The 18,652-nt window shown below is 35.9% G+C and overlaps 1 protein-coding gene across 3 annotated transcripts in view; it reads right to left on the bottom strand.

Moving 5' to 3' along the window:
* The window catches only part of CCDC141 (coiled-coil domain containing 141), a 160,356-nt gene that overhangs the window by 13,621 nt on the left and 128,083 nt on the right, over positions 1-18,652 (bottom strand). For all 3 annotated transcript variants that reach the window (XM_012728810.1, XM_012728815.1, XM_012728822.1), the window contains 5 exons: positions 17,188-17,337; positions 8,222-8,362; positions 7,303-7,494; positions 5,759-5,942; positions 2,821-2,933 (listed from right to left, as the gene is read on the bottom strand). In XM_012728810.1, the coding sequence (XP_012584264.1) occupies positions 2,821-2,933; positions 5,759-5,942; positions 7,303-7,494; positions 8,222-8,362; positions 17,188-17,337 (780 nt within the window). The remainder of the gene's footprint in view (positions 1-2,820; positions 2,934-5,758; positions 5,943-7,302; positions 7,495-8,221; positions 8,363-17,187; positions 17,338-18,652) is intronic.

The raw sequence follows: 18,652 nt of genomic DNA, 5'->3' as shown, positions 1-18,652 counted from the left end.
TGAGAACACCTGGTGAGGATGCTGATTACCCTGCAGCAAAGTTCTGTTCCACCTGGAACATGATCAGAGAAGAGACTTCTATAAAAAGGTATTTTCCTCAAAGTGAAGTGTACCTGTTAATCTGACTTGGGGTTTGGGGAGACACATTTCTGGGGAGATTCATATTTTTGTTTCAACTCTAAAATTTGAGCTGGTATTTTTTACTGGGTAAGTCCCCTTGATTTCATATCCACTTGCAGCCTAATACCAAAGAAGCAGCTGTTGCGCAAAGAATGGCAGATTTTGAATAACAGAAGGTCAAATTCCAGATTGACCAATTACTATCTGTGGTATTCCAAGCAAAGCACTTTTGCCTTCATTGAACTTCACCTCTAAAAAAAAAGAAAATAGCATTTGCCTATCTCAAGTATAGGTTATTTGGAAATCACTGAGGTAATCTATATGAAAATCTTCTGTAAATCTTAAGTTGTTATCCAAATAAAAAGGATTTTTATCACTATTTTAGCCACAACAGGGATTTCTGGACTTATTTTTAATAATGTCTACAAAAGAGAATCATTCAACCAACTTTAAAAACAAAATCTAGACCTTTATGCTTCTCATACAAACATCTATAAAGTTTTCATAAGCATTCTTTGACAAGATTTTATTCAGGCTGAAACTCCCAAGGGCAATGCTAATGATACTGATTTCTCTTGCCAGAGGAGTCCTTTCTCATTTCAATATTCACACAAATCAAACCTTTTTGAGCTTCTGAATAATTATTTTCTCTGCTCCAATCCTTTGAGCATTTACTACAAATGTCACTACTATTTTTGGACAACCTGTTATAGGCAAAGCAAAGTGTTGAATGTGGTGTGGAATGCTAACCTGAACAGAGACATACAGTTTCCTCAATCACAGTCAAGTGGAGTGTAGGGATGGTAGTGGTGGGTACATGTGCTGATTGTGATGGGAAACCACATACGTTGCTATGGGAGCTCAGAAGCAGAAAGAACTAAGGAAGGAATATTTGGATTTGTCTTTAAGAGACCTGAAGATCTAGGGGGGCAACGACATAAAGGTTTGGAAGCACAGAATCTGGGAATGTGAGACAAGTAGACCAGTGAGGCAGAAAACTATGAAGAATGTAGAACAATTGTTGGTAAAGGGATCATCTTCTGAACATTGGAAGGCATTGGGTCTAAAGTTTATTTGGTAAGCAATGATAGGTTTGTAGTGAAAGGTTTTGAAATGTTAAATGACACTAGAAGAACTGTACTTAAGAAGAGCAGTCTGGCAGGAGTGTATAATTATGAAGCTCCTAACCACTACAGAAATTGAGAATCCAAATGACAAATTAGGAATGAGAAAGTAAGGACACAACCTTGACTACAGAGAGTGTATAAGTAATGGAAAATAAGAAAGCAGGGGTAGGGAGTGGAAATAGCTCTCAGGAAGAACAGTCATGAAGTTGAAAAGGAATATAAATTTAAGAGAGTAGATATGACTAAATAGTTCTTATTAAGGTATAAAACATAAATGGGAGCGACATTGCTGGCAACCAATAAAGTCAGAGGAAGCAGTGATTGTTAGGTAGTAAAGAGGTAAGATGGAGATGAGGAAACAATAAATGCTAAAAAAAATTAGATATCTGTCACAATTTATCCATTATAGCAATGCTGCAATTATAAAACAGTAGAAATAGTAATGCTTTCACATCCGTTTATCCAAATCTACTTTGGAGAATTTATGCATAGGTAATAATAGAAGAGAACATAAGAGTGATATGAAGATGTTCATTGTAGTGTTCTTTAAAATAAAAAAAGGTTGAAAATCTATATTTTTTAAGTAAGCTAATTTGGTTGGACATCAATCTATTAAGATGTTAAAAAAACTATTTTGAATGAAATAAACACTCAAATTTAGACAAGTTTATAGGGAAAAAATGGTTGCTAGAAATAATAATTATGTAATTCTGTCCTGAACTGCAAGTAACATTATGTTTCAGTAGCAATGATCACAAAATAAATCATGGAAGTCTTCACAGTTACTCCTTAGTGTTACCCACAAATGAGGTCCCCTGTATATTCTATTTTATCGATCAGGAAATTACAACTCAGTGAGATTCTGTAATTTACCCAATAATCACAAGTGGGTATCCTAGGGAGATGTGTTTTAATCTACTACCTGTCATTTCATCCCTGCCCCCACCAAAAAAAGCCTTTCAGCCAGTTATAAAAAAAAAAGCACCAATGAAACAAGTTTTAGTCATGTTATAGACAAAATAATACAAACAATACCTGTATTTCTCTCTTTAACTGGGTTTTGCCTAGATGTAGACATAAACATATTTTCTTTATGTTTTACCATCAACTTTTTATCCCATGAAATACACTAATGGTTAGGTTAATATCCCCATAAAGCAAAAGATTCAAAGCATATAAAAATAGATTTATTTTTTCTGGGGCCAAAATTTGGAGGGAAAATCTTTATGTTCATCATTTACAAATTAAAACATAAGGCTACTTAATACACAATTTATCTTTACTTTAATGGCACACATTTATCCTTTAGGATATGATCCATGAAAATGTAAATGAGACACCTTAATAGTGTTTAGCCCTCATTCCTAGCAATATTTTTCTCTGTAGTGTTGACAAAGAAACAGAATTAATTATCAGAAACATCCAGATAATTATGTTAGAAAGCTGTGAAACAAATGTGCACATTATGTCCCTTGAGAATTTCCATTAGAACATTTTTGTACCAGAAGACATCCAATCAACACATTTTTATTTATATCACTTCAAAATACATATTCTGGAAAGGAGAGATTACCTGCAACTTTTCTTCAAGCTCTGTGAGAGATCCACATAATTCAGTAATAGATTCAAGGACTTCCTTGTGTTTTGTCACTATTTTCTCTGTGCATTTCTGCCCTTCTTCCAAACCTGAAAGGGATAAAATTATTTTTTAAAGTTAAATATTTAGCAGGGGGGGATAAAGCCCAGGCATTTATTTTTCTCCTAGTGTCTGATATAAGGACTAGTGGATAGTAAGTGCTTAATGCATACACACTGACCAGATAAAATGAATAAAAACAAAAGCATTTTAAACAAAAATGGGTATTTTTAGAAAAATGATTACATATACTCTAATATATTACTTTTATGTAGCCTAAATAATGCCACCATATTAATATTATTAAGGCCCCATTTTAACTGATTTTTTTTCCTGTTCAGAATATACAATGATTCTTTACTACCTAGAAAAGAAATTATAAGAAAATAATTAAAATAGAGCAATATTTCACAACATACACAAAAACTGTCTTCAAATGCATTGAAGACTTGAATGAAACAACTGAAATCACGGAAAAATTCACAGTGCTATTAACAACAATCAAAATATGAAACATCTAAATGTCCAGCAAAGGATGGTAGGATAAAGATGTGGCACATATCCACAATGGAATATTACTTGGCGACAAAAAAAAAAAAGGATACTTGCTATTTTTGGCAACTTGTAATGTTTATGCTAAGTGGAAACAGAGAGACAACTACTGGATGAGTTAACACACCTGGTAGAAACAAAGCAATGAAGCTGACAAACCAAACCAAAATAAACCTTTGGATTCCGGAGCGTTGATGGGATATGAGCAAGTGATAGAGGTGGCACAATGGGTGGTGGTTAATACATTTAAGCTATATACAGTATTGTTAACCAATCTACCTCAGTTAAAAGCGACAACAAAGTATCCTACCTGAATTCTGTCACATATTTAATACCTGGCCAGTCGAAATTGGTAACTCTCCCCTCAAAATCTGCACCATCACTGAACATTCCTATTCATCCTGGGAATGTCTTCCAGACCCTCACTCCCTGCAATTGCTATCAAAACCCTACCTATTCTTCAAGGTCTACCTCCAATACAAACATCTTTGTGAAGTTGTTCTTAATGTTTCCTAAGTAGATCTCTTCCTACTGGAATAATAATAAAAATAGTCACTGTACACAGATAAGCCCTTTTCATGCATTATCATTATGGGTTCTAATATATTTTATAAATGAGGAAACTGAGGATTAAAAGAGCCACAGGTGACCAGGAAAACAATTGAAGGAGCAATGATTTAAACTCAGGCTATAAGGACTGCATAGTTAAACTAAACTTTCCTGCACATTGTTATGGGCTAATTGTGTCTTCCCAGCACACACCTAGGCTGAAGTCACAATCTCCAGTGTTTGAGAATGATGCTGATTTTGGAGACAGGATTTTTAAAGAAATGAATGTTTAAAAGAAGAGGTCACTGGGGGCCCAGGTCACTATATGACCTTCCAGCCTCCAGAACTGGGAAAATTAATTTCTGTTTAAGTCACCCAGTATTTCATTGTGGCAGCCTTAGGAGACTCATGCACACATTTTATACTTTTCTCACTGCACTTACCATATCATGATTGCTAGGCCTAGATTGTGGGTTCTTTAATGAAGGAACCAGATTTTGCTTGTCTTTATATTAACCACTGCTTGTAGTATATAATAGGTACTCATTTTTTTTTTTTTTGTGATGAATTTGTTTGCTTTAAATTTCTGGGTTCATAGGGGATGGGGGAAGGCAAGGAGTTGATACTGGATGAAGGTTTGGAGTTTTGGATGAGGGTGAATGAGGCATGTTCATATAACATTCCTCAGGTATCTTGGCACAAATGTTTAAAATGCACGTTCAATGCTTCCATATTGATCAGGTGAATAAATGTCATTTGTTCACTCGCCCAGTTCATTCAGTAATTAATTTATTCATCAAATGTTTGTTAATCACTTACTACTTACCATTCTGCAGTGAAATAATAGGCGAAGTCCCTTCTTTCCTTCCTGTACTCTAAGAACAACTATTTGTCTAATATCAGTTTGTGATAAGAGTTAGCATAGAACCAGGCAGGGCAGGAGTTGGGCATGACTGAAGGGCAAAGTAACAAAGTAACATATACAGGGTCTGTATGAGTACTTACCATGTCCTGACGTGAATGGGCAATGAAATACTGTGATAAAGTATATTTCCCTTGCTGTCAAGGAGCTTATGGTTAGTAGAGAAGGCGGACAAATTCCCCAGGTAATTATGCTACAGTGCTGTGGGAGCAGAATGCTGCCAAAAGTTTTTGGTGCACTTAACAGAAACCATAGTAAGAATGAGACAACCCATTCATTTTCATTATTTTTTCCAATCTTTATTATTTTTTATGTGTTCATCCTTTTCCTTTGGAAAAGGAGAACCATTTGAGTTCTCTGGTTCATTGCACCAGTGACAGAAAGACAAGGGGAAAATTTCCAGCTCTTTCTTATATCCAAGAACTATACCCCCTCCATTAATGACAGGGCTGCTGTCTTAACTTTACACCAGTTAAAGTATTACTGCAGTTTTGTATGCTTTGCAAGGGATCACTTTCCTGGACATTAGATGCTTTTTGTTCACATAAACTGAGTATTGTTCTAGTTTTATTACCCTGGAGATGAACAATGGGAATGAGGGAGAAAAGAAAACAAAGAGGGGTTACATTAGGTAGTTAAAAATCAGCAGGCTACTTCCAGTCTTCAGACATTCCTTCCTCTATTCCCTATTGTTTACTTTTGCAAGTTGTGGGCTTTTTATCTTGAGTCTTTTACTGTGTAGGTTGGTGTGGTGAGGACCCTGAGGCTACCACGTGCTGGCTTTCTGCTGGATTAGGTTGACTGTAGTTTAGTTCAGTGGTAAATCACCAGATACTTTAAAAGAGACCTCACCATATAAGCACTGAGCGAGGTCGCTGATCTCCAGAAGCCTTTTTTCTTGCTGAGGCACCGAAGGCGTGATGAATTTATTGAACTGCTGGTGGAGAATTTCCACAGCTTCCTTTGTCTTGCACTCTGTGGAATATTTCCCAACTCTTATAACTGTGGCACTTGCATCTTCATACCAAAAGTGACACTAAATTATGAGACAAAGTGTAAATTAGATGCCCTACCCTTCTAAAGTTCTTCATTTTGACCAGAGAAGTATGAAATTTCCTTGTCCCTCAAATTTTACATTTGTATTGATTTCAGCTTTTTAGGTCATAATAAAGAAAATCTTAAAACATGATCATGTACTTTTACACTTGCATATTAGATAAGAAAAGAAAGTAAAAGTGTGGGCACACATTGATTCTCTTGTATTCTTATATTTGCATAAAATATAATTTTAAAGAGGGATTTTTCAGATTTAGAAGAGCAGGAAGTATAAAAATCATATGGCATTAAAAAGATCCAGGAAAGAAAGAAAAAAGCATAAACATGTAAAATCTTCTCTAATTAACTGAAGTAATTAACATAATAATAATGTATTATCTGATTAACATGCCAATGAGTAATTCTTAAGAATGAGATTTATTTCATGGGCTGAGGAAATATCATCTAAAGAATAGCATTTGACCTTTCTTTTATAGAAGATACTTCATGATATTTTCAATGAACAGTGGAGAACTGACACTATTCCTCACTCTATATAAATAACTATGATGGAAGGGTATGCCTGACTAAGGTCAGAAGCACTTACCCTGTGAGAAATAGAAACTCAAAACTATTAGGAGCTGGTTTTAAACAAATGCCACAGAACTACAGCATGCCTATATATCAGATATGGAAGAATAATCATCTTAATCTTCTTTAAAGTAGTATTAAATATAGAAAGTCAACTGTGATACTGGAGAAGAGAGACATTCTGTATCTCTTAATAGGCTACAAAGACACTCAAGAACTTAAAGTGTAGCATTTCTCCAATATGGAGTATGAAAATAATTAACTTTACCTTGTCAAAATTCATATATTTTATGGTTTTTTTCTACCATTTATACTCTTCACCAAAGCAAAAACAGTACGAATAACAACTTTTGTACATGAAATATTCCAGGATCATTAAAAAAAATATTTTCAAATTCTGTGAAATAAATAAGTCATTTTGAGAACTACAGACAGATATCCAACTGTGAGTATAATTTCATGATGGTTAAACATCTTCAGTTGAAGAGATTATGGAGAAATTGGAAACTATCATGTGTTTGTTACTGGTGAAAGGAAATTTGTAAACTCTTTTTGAAGAATAATTGGACAAAACAACAAAAACCCTGTAACAATTATCTACTTTGGTCCAGCAACTCTAATTTAAGAAATTATACTAAGGAGATAATCATGAAAAGGAGCATGGCATGTGGATTAATAACAATCATAGGTAGTGAAGTCTTCTTTTGAAGTAGCATAGTAATTTTTTAAGACAACATTACAATATGGATACCATTATGGCCAGAAGATACCTCCTCTATCATCTCCTGAAGATGCTCAGTCAGGTCCAAATTCTTCTTGTAGTCTTTCACAACTTTGTCAAACTCATCCACGTGCTTTTGCAAATCCTTCATGGCTTCCAAAAGAACATTAATTTTACTATTTGGATAATTTAAGATAAAGTCAGTTTTATTCTCAACTTTTTCCATTTTCTTTTTCAAAGCCTGTGCAAAAGAAGTTTTAAAAGCAACATTCAACTTTTAAGTATAGGACTAGTTAGTGTTTAAATATTGAGAGAAACATGAAAAAATTCTGTAATTTTTTACTTATTATTGGAAATATTGAAATATTATTGCATATTCTATTGTATTATAATATAAAATCATAATTGTTATAAGTGCATTTTGGAAAGGAGAGCATTTAGGAACATAAAGATAATTTACTATATGCCAGGATCTATTCTAGATTTGGAGAATGAATGATACATAAAAACAATATGATCAAATTTTTTATTGTCCTTATTTAGTTTACTGTTTCCTGGGGAAAACAGTTAAATAACCTTGTCAGTCCATGTGCTGAAGGAGGGTTCAGGCTACAGGAACCGTGTAGTCATCTCCTGACTTACATGAATGACAAAAAAGGAAGAGGGTTGTACAAAAACTGTGTGTGTGTGTGTGTGCTGGGGAGAAGAATTGAAGCAGGGAAGCTGGGTTGTCTGGCAGTTCAGGAGCCATCTTAGGAGATAAATCAATTATTACATAGTTTACACAAAGAACCCAATTTTTATAAAAAATGTAGAACTACTGTTTCAGCCCCAGTGCTTTTAAAAAAAAACTTAGGCATCTAGAAATGAAATGTGGGATGATGTTGCAATAATTGTAGTAGTATATGTGTGTGCACACCCCTCCACACACATGAACACATGTGCACACTCACAAACATGCTTGATACCTGGACTTTTTCAGCATACAGATCAACTTGTTGAATGTGATATTTAAGAGCCTTCAGGTTCCGAGCTTTTTCATTTTTCTTGGTGTAATTAAACTTTAAATTGTTGAATTTCTTTTTTACATCCTTGAATGACTCTTTGAGCTTCAGTTCATTAAAAAGGAAAAAAAAATCACATTGTCCTTTAAAATGTGAACACTGATATTCACTGGTAATAAATCAAAATATCTAAACATTTTGAAATTTTTGATTTGTGATTTATAATTGGGATGGTAGTTATAGATTATCCTTTGGACTCTAAACAAGAAATTTTCAAATATGATAGATTTACAATGACTAATTTTTCCTATTTGTACTTTTTTGATATCATTTTTACATTCATTCTATTCTCTGTATGCTAATATCTGTCCCAGATCCTTTACCTCCCGATGTTCTCTTACAGCCATCACATATAAATTTAATAAGATTCCAAGGACCTGCTCACAAAGCAGATGTCAGTGATGTGTCGATATTTAGATTACCTACAGTGGGACCGAAAAGGTCACCCAGTTTGAGATTTAGTAGGCAAAGAACTTTATTAGCTCAAATCCAGCTAAAAATTAATTTTCATGAACAAATTTTCAGAAGAGATTTACTTCTTAGATAGGGGTAATTAAAAACTTCAAGAACCATTCAAAGACAGAAAAATAAAGTGACAGCGATTGCCAGGGCTGGCTTGTGTATGCAGAGTATATGGCTACACAAAGAAAACAGGGAATGGATCATGGCAATCTTAGTAACAATCCAGCTCTACCAGGGAACCAAAATTTAGGTCAGCTCCCCTACACACGCTGCTTTCTGTGCCTTTCTCTATATTCCAAAAGGATAAACATACTCATAGGCAACTCTCTATACAGCGAAGAGCAGTACAGAAAAAAAAAAAGCATTTTCAGGTTACATGGAAGCACTTAACAGCAGAATTGAACAATATCATGGTTGATAAATTCCAACTAAGAAAAGCAGAATAACATTAAAATTCTTTTCAATGGTAGCAAATGAATTATGTGAGTGGGAATAACAGCTGGGCCCATGCTCGGTTTTAGACTTCTAATACAGAAAAACATAACTGCCCTAGCAAATGCTTGCTTTCTCATAGTGCTTATTTCAAATCTATATATTATGAAAGTAGAACTTTAACCTATCCTTAACACTTTTTAGAGACAATTATTTACAAGTCCTAGGAGAGTTGCACACATGAAAATTACACTGATGTGATTTAACCATCTGACACACCTATATTTAATAGTGTTGTTATACAGTAAGTGAAATTGTTGAACATTAGATTTTAAACTGCAAGCACAGAGACCGCATAAAAGATTTCAAATAGTTAATTAGTGGTGTTCAGAGGAGTAGTAATAAATAGAACTTGAAAATTTGAAAATTAATTCTCCATTTGAATGCAAGAAAAATATTCAAAAATCATATTTAGTTACCATGTATATGAAACAACCAATTAATATTTATATTCTCTGACATTCACTGTTTTAATAGGCATATGTAGGATGTTAGCCAGAAAGGACAAATGAGGGCAAGTTTATATGGTTGAGTAATAAAGAAACTACATCTTTAGTTTTTACATAAAACATTGTTAGGAACTTTTCTTCCCTGAAGTTATGATATACAACTATAAATGTAGTAACAACCATGTCTAAGCAAACAAGAGATTCTCCTATTAAAACACGTCATCTGGGGCCCTTCCTTGTGGCACAGCTGGTTAAAGCACAACACTAAGAAACTGAAGCCACTGCCGCATGAGTTCGATCCCCGCCAGCCCCAAGGGGTGATCCACATGGCGCCGCAGACCTCTCCTGACCTGCCCGCTGCTCCCCTCAGCTGTATACTTCATCAATCTGCCAGTTCTGCTCCCCACCCTGTCTCTGGTAAATCCTCTCATGGCCCCTCAACTCTGGCCTGTACCCCAGTTCCGTATGCATTAATGAATAAATTAAAAAAAAACACACACACATCATCTGCTGCGGAGCTATTGTTTCAATGAATACAGAGTTTCAGTTTGAAATGATGAGAAAGTGCTGGAGATGGATATTAAGAATGTACAATACCATGAATGTACTTAAATTTAATGATTAATACTAAATATTTTTTAGTATTAAAATTTTAAATAAGTGAAATATATTTTCATTGTATAGGTAAATAAAATAGATTAGGCATAATAAAATAAAATGAAATATTAAGGAGAATAAAATGCACTAATAGTTACACCATTGGGAAAATATTAATATGATACATATTATGTGTATTTTTTTTAGTGTAACATGGCATTTATTATGAACTTGAGTTTAAAGAAAGGAAGTAGGACTCTGTCATCAGTCTGAAAATCGGCGAGTTCCATCTGCTTGTTTTAATGGGAAAGATCAACATCTATTTGAAACTACATAATGAATGGAGAAAGAGAGAGCCTTAACACTTTATTCTAATATATGGCATTCTAAGTCTACTTTGGATAAAGAAATTTAAGACTGATAAATTATAAATGCCATTTTATTCCTGTTTGCTGAGAAGATATGCACTTCCCCTCAAGATGATTTATAAAGCCACAGAATGTTGATGACGCTGTGGGTATGTGAAATGGGATTATCTTCTCTCTGACACATGAGCTCCTTTGACAAAGTTGCTGGTACTTTTTGGTTTCATTGGAAGCTGCTTTAAATCCCAGACCTTTCCCAGCTCAGATTCATGACCATTGCAGGCACAATCTTCAGCAAGATTCTCAGAAAACTCTGCCTTGTACTCTCCCCATGCCTTGTACTCTCACCTGTACATTCCAGTAGGAAAGCTTCAGTTCCATCTAATCCCCACATAACTTGTGTTCATATTTTTGAAGGAACTAAGTGCTATGTTGCTTGACTGTGGTATCATTGTTCGTGCAGCTGTTGCCAACTTTAGTTATCTTGTCAACCATGGGGAATGGTGGAGACGGTTAAGACAACTGCTCAGTTTGAGCACATAACTATGCAAAGCGTGGGGCAAAGGAAAGTTTGCACTGGAAGTTTTTGCATGTCAGAATTCATAGTAATAAATTTTCTGAAAGTTGTAATAAAATCAGGGGGAAGATATTTTTTCCTAATAATATGATTTTCTTATCTTTCCATTTGCTTAGCTCTTCTATGTTTGGTATGGAATAAACAGATTAAGTTAATATAGCTATAATTTGAAGAAAAAAAATGTTAAGACTATAAGATGGTAGTTCTTTTGAAACTAGCAGAATGAGTAGTTCCCAGGAAGCAGAATGCTCTCTCAGGGTCAGGAAAGAACAAGCTTCTTTGAAAAGCAGCAGGAAAGGAAACTGATGACAGTGAGGTTGGCTTTCTATTTTTAGTCTTGACAGAACTGGTTGAGGCAATTTTGGCACAAGAATGTATTATTTGTAAGTCTTGGCCGGCAAGGCCTATTTATGTGAGGGACACAGGACATTTTAAAACTGAGGAAATGCATTTAAAATGAAAGCCTTTCATTAGAACTAGGTCAAATGCTTGACCAGATGCAAAAACACAAAACAAGTCTTGAATTTACATTTCCTTTAATGTCCACTTCATGGGTTTCATTTCTTGCCCACCATTTTTCCCACTACTAAAAAAAGTTTTCTTACTCTCATTTTCAGTAACAGAAAGCCAGTGTTATCACCTCCCAGAAAAAACTCCACTTGAAATGAATGAACCCAAAGATTTATAATTTAACCCAGATGATTTGCTCTGATTATCAGTGGCAAAATATTAAGCCTTAGTGCTGGCGATGTTCTAGGATAAGACTTTCTTGACCTCCTCCCATTCAGCAACCACGTGGTTGTTCTCAGCTTAAGGTCAATCTTGGATCAGCAGCAAGTTGGGCAGCTTGGAAAAAGAAGACAGTTGCTCTTTTTTAAATTGTAGGTGGCAGTATGCCTCAGTAGAAGCTATTTTACCCATTGCAAGTTTGTAATATGCTTAAATTTGATTTTTTGGACATGATAACTATAATTTTTAAACTTCAGTTCTCATGTTCTTTAGGAAAAAGTACCATTTGCAAATGTTAAACACCAAACTTTCAACCCTAGGGGATGGGCACTTTCAGAATAAATTCTAATTGTTCTCATCCTCTCACACAGACCATCCAAAAGGACCCAGAGTCAGGCCCAATGATCAGCTGTGACTGTGAAGCACAAAGGGCTTTCATGTGCCATGAGCTCTAAGTTTCCCAAGGACTTTTATAATGTTATGATACGTCACCCAGTTGTCATGTTGAATGACAAGGATCTAGTTCTTTATTCTTTAAGGGTGAGTTAGGATTATCAATCTTGGACATATCTGTACTGCATCATGGTGCTACTCCCATTGCATGGCTTTGTGTTCTTTTTCTGCTTCCTTACTTGCCAGAGAGTGGTTGCCTTGATCATTCTGTCGTTGTGTGACAGATGTGCTATACAATGTCAAGATGTTTAATTTGAATAGCTCTATGTGTCTGTGTATATCTACAGCAGCACTATTCCCCTGTGGTAATTTACTGCTTCTTATCTGCCTTCTTTCCCTGTAATTCGGATAACCAACTTCTGCAAATTGAAAGAGGAATTTGTTTGACTGGAACACAAAAACACAAGCCATGTATGGAACATATACATATACTTACACAGATACCCTCGTCCTTTTTTGCTTCCTTCCTGGTGGGTAAGACATTGCTACAGTGTAAGAACTTCATGCTGAAATAATTATATGAAAACTTGTATTTGCAAAACTTATTTTGAGAAAATGGATTCCAACCCGATTCTGTCATTACTATTCTTTTCACCAGAGTAATTGCTTGTGACCCATAATGAGACTCCAGTTACAAATTTCCATTAACATCATGTAAATGTAAAGATAATTTTTTGGGTCAGGTTGCAAGAAAAAAAATATGTTCAATGTTAACTCATTACATTTCTAAATGAAGATGTGAAAAGAATGAATAAATAGTAATATTCTGTCATGTAATATGGCAGAGAATGTCTATAGTGCTTTGTATTAGCAATTTATTTATATAGCCAGGCAAGAAAATATGCAGCAAAATTCAATATTCAGACATACAAATTTATCTTCATGAGAAATGGATGGAAAACAACACAAAAGCTGGCAATATGTGCCTTTGTTTTCTAATAGGTAAACATGAAGAAAATCAGGTTTTATAATTTCCTTTGTTTTCCATGGTGTATGAAATTAGAAAATAATATTTTACCCAATGATAATTACGGCCCCAAACCATGATTCTTTGTTGTCTCTAAGGAATGTCACATCACAAAAATCACATTTGGATAAAAAATGACTTTAAAATAATCACTTTGCCTAGAGGCACTGAGTCCTTTCCTAGGGGCCATTAGAAAAGTTAAAATCATACAAGTTAGTCATGGCATTGTCAAGATAATCAACTGAACTGTGTTACATATCAAATCATAAAATCAGCTTATAAAAGATGTGCAGACAATAAGCAAAGAAGAGGAAAGCCTATAAAAGAAAACATTTAGCATAAAACCATACAGTGATTGAGTAGGCTAAAATATTAGGTGACATATGTGTTGGTGTCCAATAAAATCTTCAGCTCAAACTAAGAACTACAATACGTAGGTGTCAAATATTATTCACCCTTGGAATCTGGCCATCTGCTTGCATTTTGATATTCATATCACAAACTAGAACACGCATATCTCAATTTTACTAAAAGGTACTGAAAATATTTATTCTGGGAAAAAAAGATAGATATTGGGTAGTTTCACTTATATGCATATTAGGGAAACCAAACAAAGGATCGGGGAAAAGATAAAACTTGTAAGCTGACCACAGACTTGAGGCAAACAGCAGAGGGAGCAGAGCAAAAGAGATGTGGTGATGGGTCACAGATACCATGGAGGTGGGAGAACTACGGTGAATACATCTTAGGGGAGAAATCAAATACCGTCCAAATGTAAGACAACTATGTAAGAAAATTATACAAGAATATATATATAAAACAAGAACAGTATAAAAATAAAAACCAAACCAAACCAAATCATACTACTTTTTTTTTTTTCCATTTAGCTTATGGTAGGAAAGTCCAGTGTGTGGGTACTACATGGTGGTGACATGCTACAAGAAAGGACAGAGGAAAATTGGCCAAAACTTTTCAAAGAATCTTTCTGAGTAGGACTGCAACTTCCATTAAAGTTAACTGAATGTGAAGTAAAAGCAAATGAAAAGACAGCTCTTTGAACATTTCAGTTCATGCTAAAGTGATATCTGACTTCAAAATAAAACTTACATGTTATCTGGTTGCTTATTCCTGTAATAGAACAGACAATCCTAGGGCATCCCTACTATGACTGGAAGGGACATCTGTTATCCCCGCTGGCTGGTTTCCAGCACAAGCTCATCACGAGGCAGCCCTGTAAATAGAACCACTCTGGGAAGGGCCTGAACAAGGAGACCCAGGTCCATGAATACCACAGCACTTAGGAAAATAGAAATCAAGTCTGGGTGGGGGGAGGGCTGGGAAGTGGGGATGACCCCTTAGACTGCTCCATTTTTTGCTTTCAGTAAATACAGAGCTAAGAGGCCATTCTATACAGACAGCTAAACTATGGGTTAAACTTTAATAATTAACAAGTCTCTAACCCAAATTGACTCCCTGGAACATAGACTGAGCAGAAACTCCTACAGTCCTGAAGCCCACTAAGCTAAGTTAGAGATCCTGCTTCTTTCCTTTTGAATGGATCCAAGTGGCTTCTGCTCTCTGTCTTCTCACTTTCCTTCCAGTCTCACTCCCTTCCCTCACTTACCTGCAGTCTATAAAATCATGGCCCACAGGAGAGGACATTCCAGAGATAGGCCATCAATCAAGTTTAGTCATGTTTTAAACCATGCTTTATAGTTGTTTGATAGTATTTGGTACTTTTTGTGCCTATTGGATAAGCTGAGCATTAACAAGATATTCAAAAAAGTTTATTACTTACTTTTCTCCCCACTTCTTCCTAATGACTGTATGCTAATTGACTCAGAAATATTTTGCCCTAAATTGAGGTAAATCTGGAATTATATCTTCTGCTGCCAATTTCTAGTTAAGGTTCAGGAATTTTGCTATCCTGATTTGTATTTTCCTTAAGAACAAGTTAGGCCTTTGAATTGAAAACTCAGTTAGAGGAGGGAGGAGGTTGTGGTTATTCAGTAATACCTGGGTTTGGGTAGGATGGAGGGAGAGGAGATGGGATCACAAGTGAACTTGGAGAACAGCTTTCATCTGTTGTTCTTTCTCTCTAAAAGATATTTTGCTAGAAAAGCCACTTGGTACACACAATTTAGCAACGGAAAACAAATAACCCAATCAAAAAGTAGACAAAAAATATAGACATTTCTCAAAAGAAGACATTCAGATGACCTGTAGGCTCATGAAAAATGTTTAGTATCACTTCTTATAAGAAAAAACAAATTAACACCAAAACAGGATATTGAACCCCTGTGAGAATGGTTTCTATCAAAAAGAATGGAAATAAGAAATGCTGATGAGGGTGTGGAGAAACATACTTTGACTCTTGTTGGGTATGTAATTTGGTGCAGAGCTATGGAAAGTGGTATGAAGATACCTTAAAAGAATGGAAATGCCATACAGTCCAGTAGCCATTTGCTCAAAGAATATAAAAATTCTAACATGAAAGATTTAATACACTTCTATGTTTGTAGTAACATTATTCACATTATCCATAATAGCCAAGTCATGGAAACATTCTAAATGACTAACAACAAGTAACTGGATAAAGGATTGTGGAATAGAGATTCAATGCAATACTACTCAGCTATTTAAAAAGATAAAATAGTGCCTTTGGGGACAAAAGGGATGGATTTTGAGGCGATTGTACTAAGTGCAATAAGTCAGAATGTGAAAGATGGGTACATTTACTTGTAGAATATAAACACCAAACAACACATGCTGGAAAAGGACAAAAGAAATTCTTAGGCTTTGAAAAATAAACTGGGTACCAGAGGGAACAGGAGAGAGGAAGGATAGGATAAGGGAAGAAGGGGGTTGGTCTCTAGCACCAGAGCACTGGTGGAGAGTAAATGAAACATATGCACCTAAGGAGGTGTGACAATGTACCCCCAATGTTATGTAGAGATGTAAATGAGTACAAACTGATAATAAGATTCTAAAAAACACTAACAAAATGTGGCCCTCCCTGGTGGCGCAATGGGTTAAAGCACTGCACTGAGAAGCTAAAGCCACTTCAGCATGAGTTTGATTCCTGCCTGCCCCGGAGGTGACCACATGGCATGGCAGACCTTTCCTGACCCGCTCGCTGCTCCCCCCAGTAGTGTACCTCGTAGATCTGCCTGTTCTGCTCCCCACTCTGTCTCTGGTTAAGCCTCTCACTGCCCCTGAGCCTCTGACCTATCCCCCAGTTCTGTATGTACAAATAAATACATCTTTTAAAAAAAAAAGCACTAACAAAATAAAGCAATTCACTTAGGGTAGGGTAAGTATGAAACCAATCACTAGACCTTGGTGAAAAAACTTCAGCCTCTGAAGCAGAGTCTGCTCCAGGCCCCTCTGCAACCCCTTCACCATGAGTCAGACACTGAAATAGAATCTCAGCAGGCTGGAACTGGTCACAGCAGGAGCAGGATGGTGTCACCCTTTCTGCCCTGACATTCTGTAACTACTCAATCAAATGGCAGCAAGGAGGGCTGGGGTGGGGAGCAACCAAAACACTGAAATTCTACATTCTAGGGTTTTTCTACCCATTGACAACATAACTTCAACAAGTTTTGGAATTTGAAGTTTGCTCAAACTTTCTGAGCCCTGAGGCCATCACCTTTGGGATTAAAGGTCAGAGGTGAAAGTCATCTGAGTCCATGTGGTGTGAGGGTGTGTGCATATCCAGGGGGTATGTAGGTTCATGACAGTGTTGTCAACACCCCCTTTCTGCCCTGCCAGCCCACCTCATTTATCTCGTCCCTCGTGGTACAGTACCCCAAGCTGCAGGTCAGGTTCTGTTCATACGCCTCCACTTTAGCACGCCAGTTCACACTGTCCCCCTCCAGAATGTCCAGTTGTTGCTGCAGGCTCTTTGCAGAGACATTAGAGCAGTTCTAAAAGTGAAAGAGATGTGGAAGTTACAAAGAGAACCATTAAAGCAGCGATGGGATGTGCATGCTGCTTGCTTGCATTATGACACTCTTAAATGGCATTAAAAAAATAGGTACCTGATTTATTTTGTTTTAAGTATATTTGAATATAATGATTTAAGAAAGAAACCAGACACCAACATAATGGGAAAGGATAAATGTTACATTTCCAGTCTTGAAACTTCAGTTTTGAAGATTTGCTCAACATATCCAAGTCCTCAGAGACACCATTCATTATAAGGTATAATTTTTACTTCAGAAGGCATAAAATATGCATTAGAAACATTTGGCTTCTGCACTATAATTTTCCCATCATCTTCAGCTTAACCTTAGGTTCATTTTGCAAGTGCTCCAATCTCCGCTCAGCAGAGAAGGCTGTGGGGGCCAAGGCCACACTGGATGGGAAAGCAATTTACATTATTTGTGCAAAATGAGTCCTCTGACTTTTTTTCTACTTTAACATAAATTTACTAATAATACAAAACTCTTTACAAAGACAGTTCCTTCTCGATAGAAATAGATTCGATTAAGGGCCTTCCCTGGTGGCACAATGGGTTAAAGCACAGCACTATGAAGCTGTCCACAGCCACTGCAGACCCACATGGTGCAGCAGACCTCTCCTGACCCGCCTGCTGCTCCCCTCAGCAGTGTACTCCATCAATCTGCCTGTTGTGCTCCCCACTCCTCTGTCTCTGGTGAATCCTCTCACCTGTACCCCAGTTCTTATAAGCATAAATAAATAAATCTTTAAAAAGAAGAAAAAAAGAAATAGATTTGACTAATAGTTTAAAAAATACTTTGCATTCAATGCATTCCATATAGTTTAGTGGTTATCTCAAATGAACTTTGAAATAAAATTGGCCATTAAAACTTTATTGATGCTTTACATATTAGATAGAGCAAATACAGTCTTTTGTTCCCTCAAATTAGGAATTTGAGAAGGCTTTTAAAGAAAAAAAATCCAGGATCCCAAAATATTGTTTTTAAAAAATTGATCTGGAAGTACTTCCTTCTCTTTTAGTCAAGTGATATAAAGCAGATTCAGTGACTGGGCCCCAGCCCAGGGTGGAGCCAAGAAACTTGCGTGGCTCCATTTGAGGATTTTATGGACAAAGCAGTTTTCTGAGCCTCAGTCTTCAGCTGTTGAATGAGGAATCTAAGTTAAATGATCCCTAAGGTATACTGCAGAGCTAAAATGCTAAATCAGCATTACCCAATAAAATAAAATATGGCCCATATACATTTCAATTTTCTCATAGTCATGTTAAAAAGTAATAAA

The sequence above is a fragment of the Condylura cristata genome, unplaced genomic scaffold (assembly GCF_000260355.1).
Source record: "Condylura cristata isolate star-nosed mole 26May11 unplaced genomic scaffold, ConCri1.0 scaffold00002, whole genome shotgun sequence".
Lineage (NCBI taxonomy): Eukaryota > Metazoa > Chordata > Mammalia > Eulipotyphla > Talpidae > Condylura > Condylura cristata.
The sequence above is the reverse complement of the archived record's forward strand: the minus strand, read 5'-3'. Positions and strand labels throughout refer to the sequence as shown.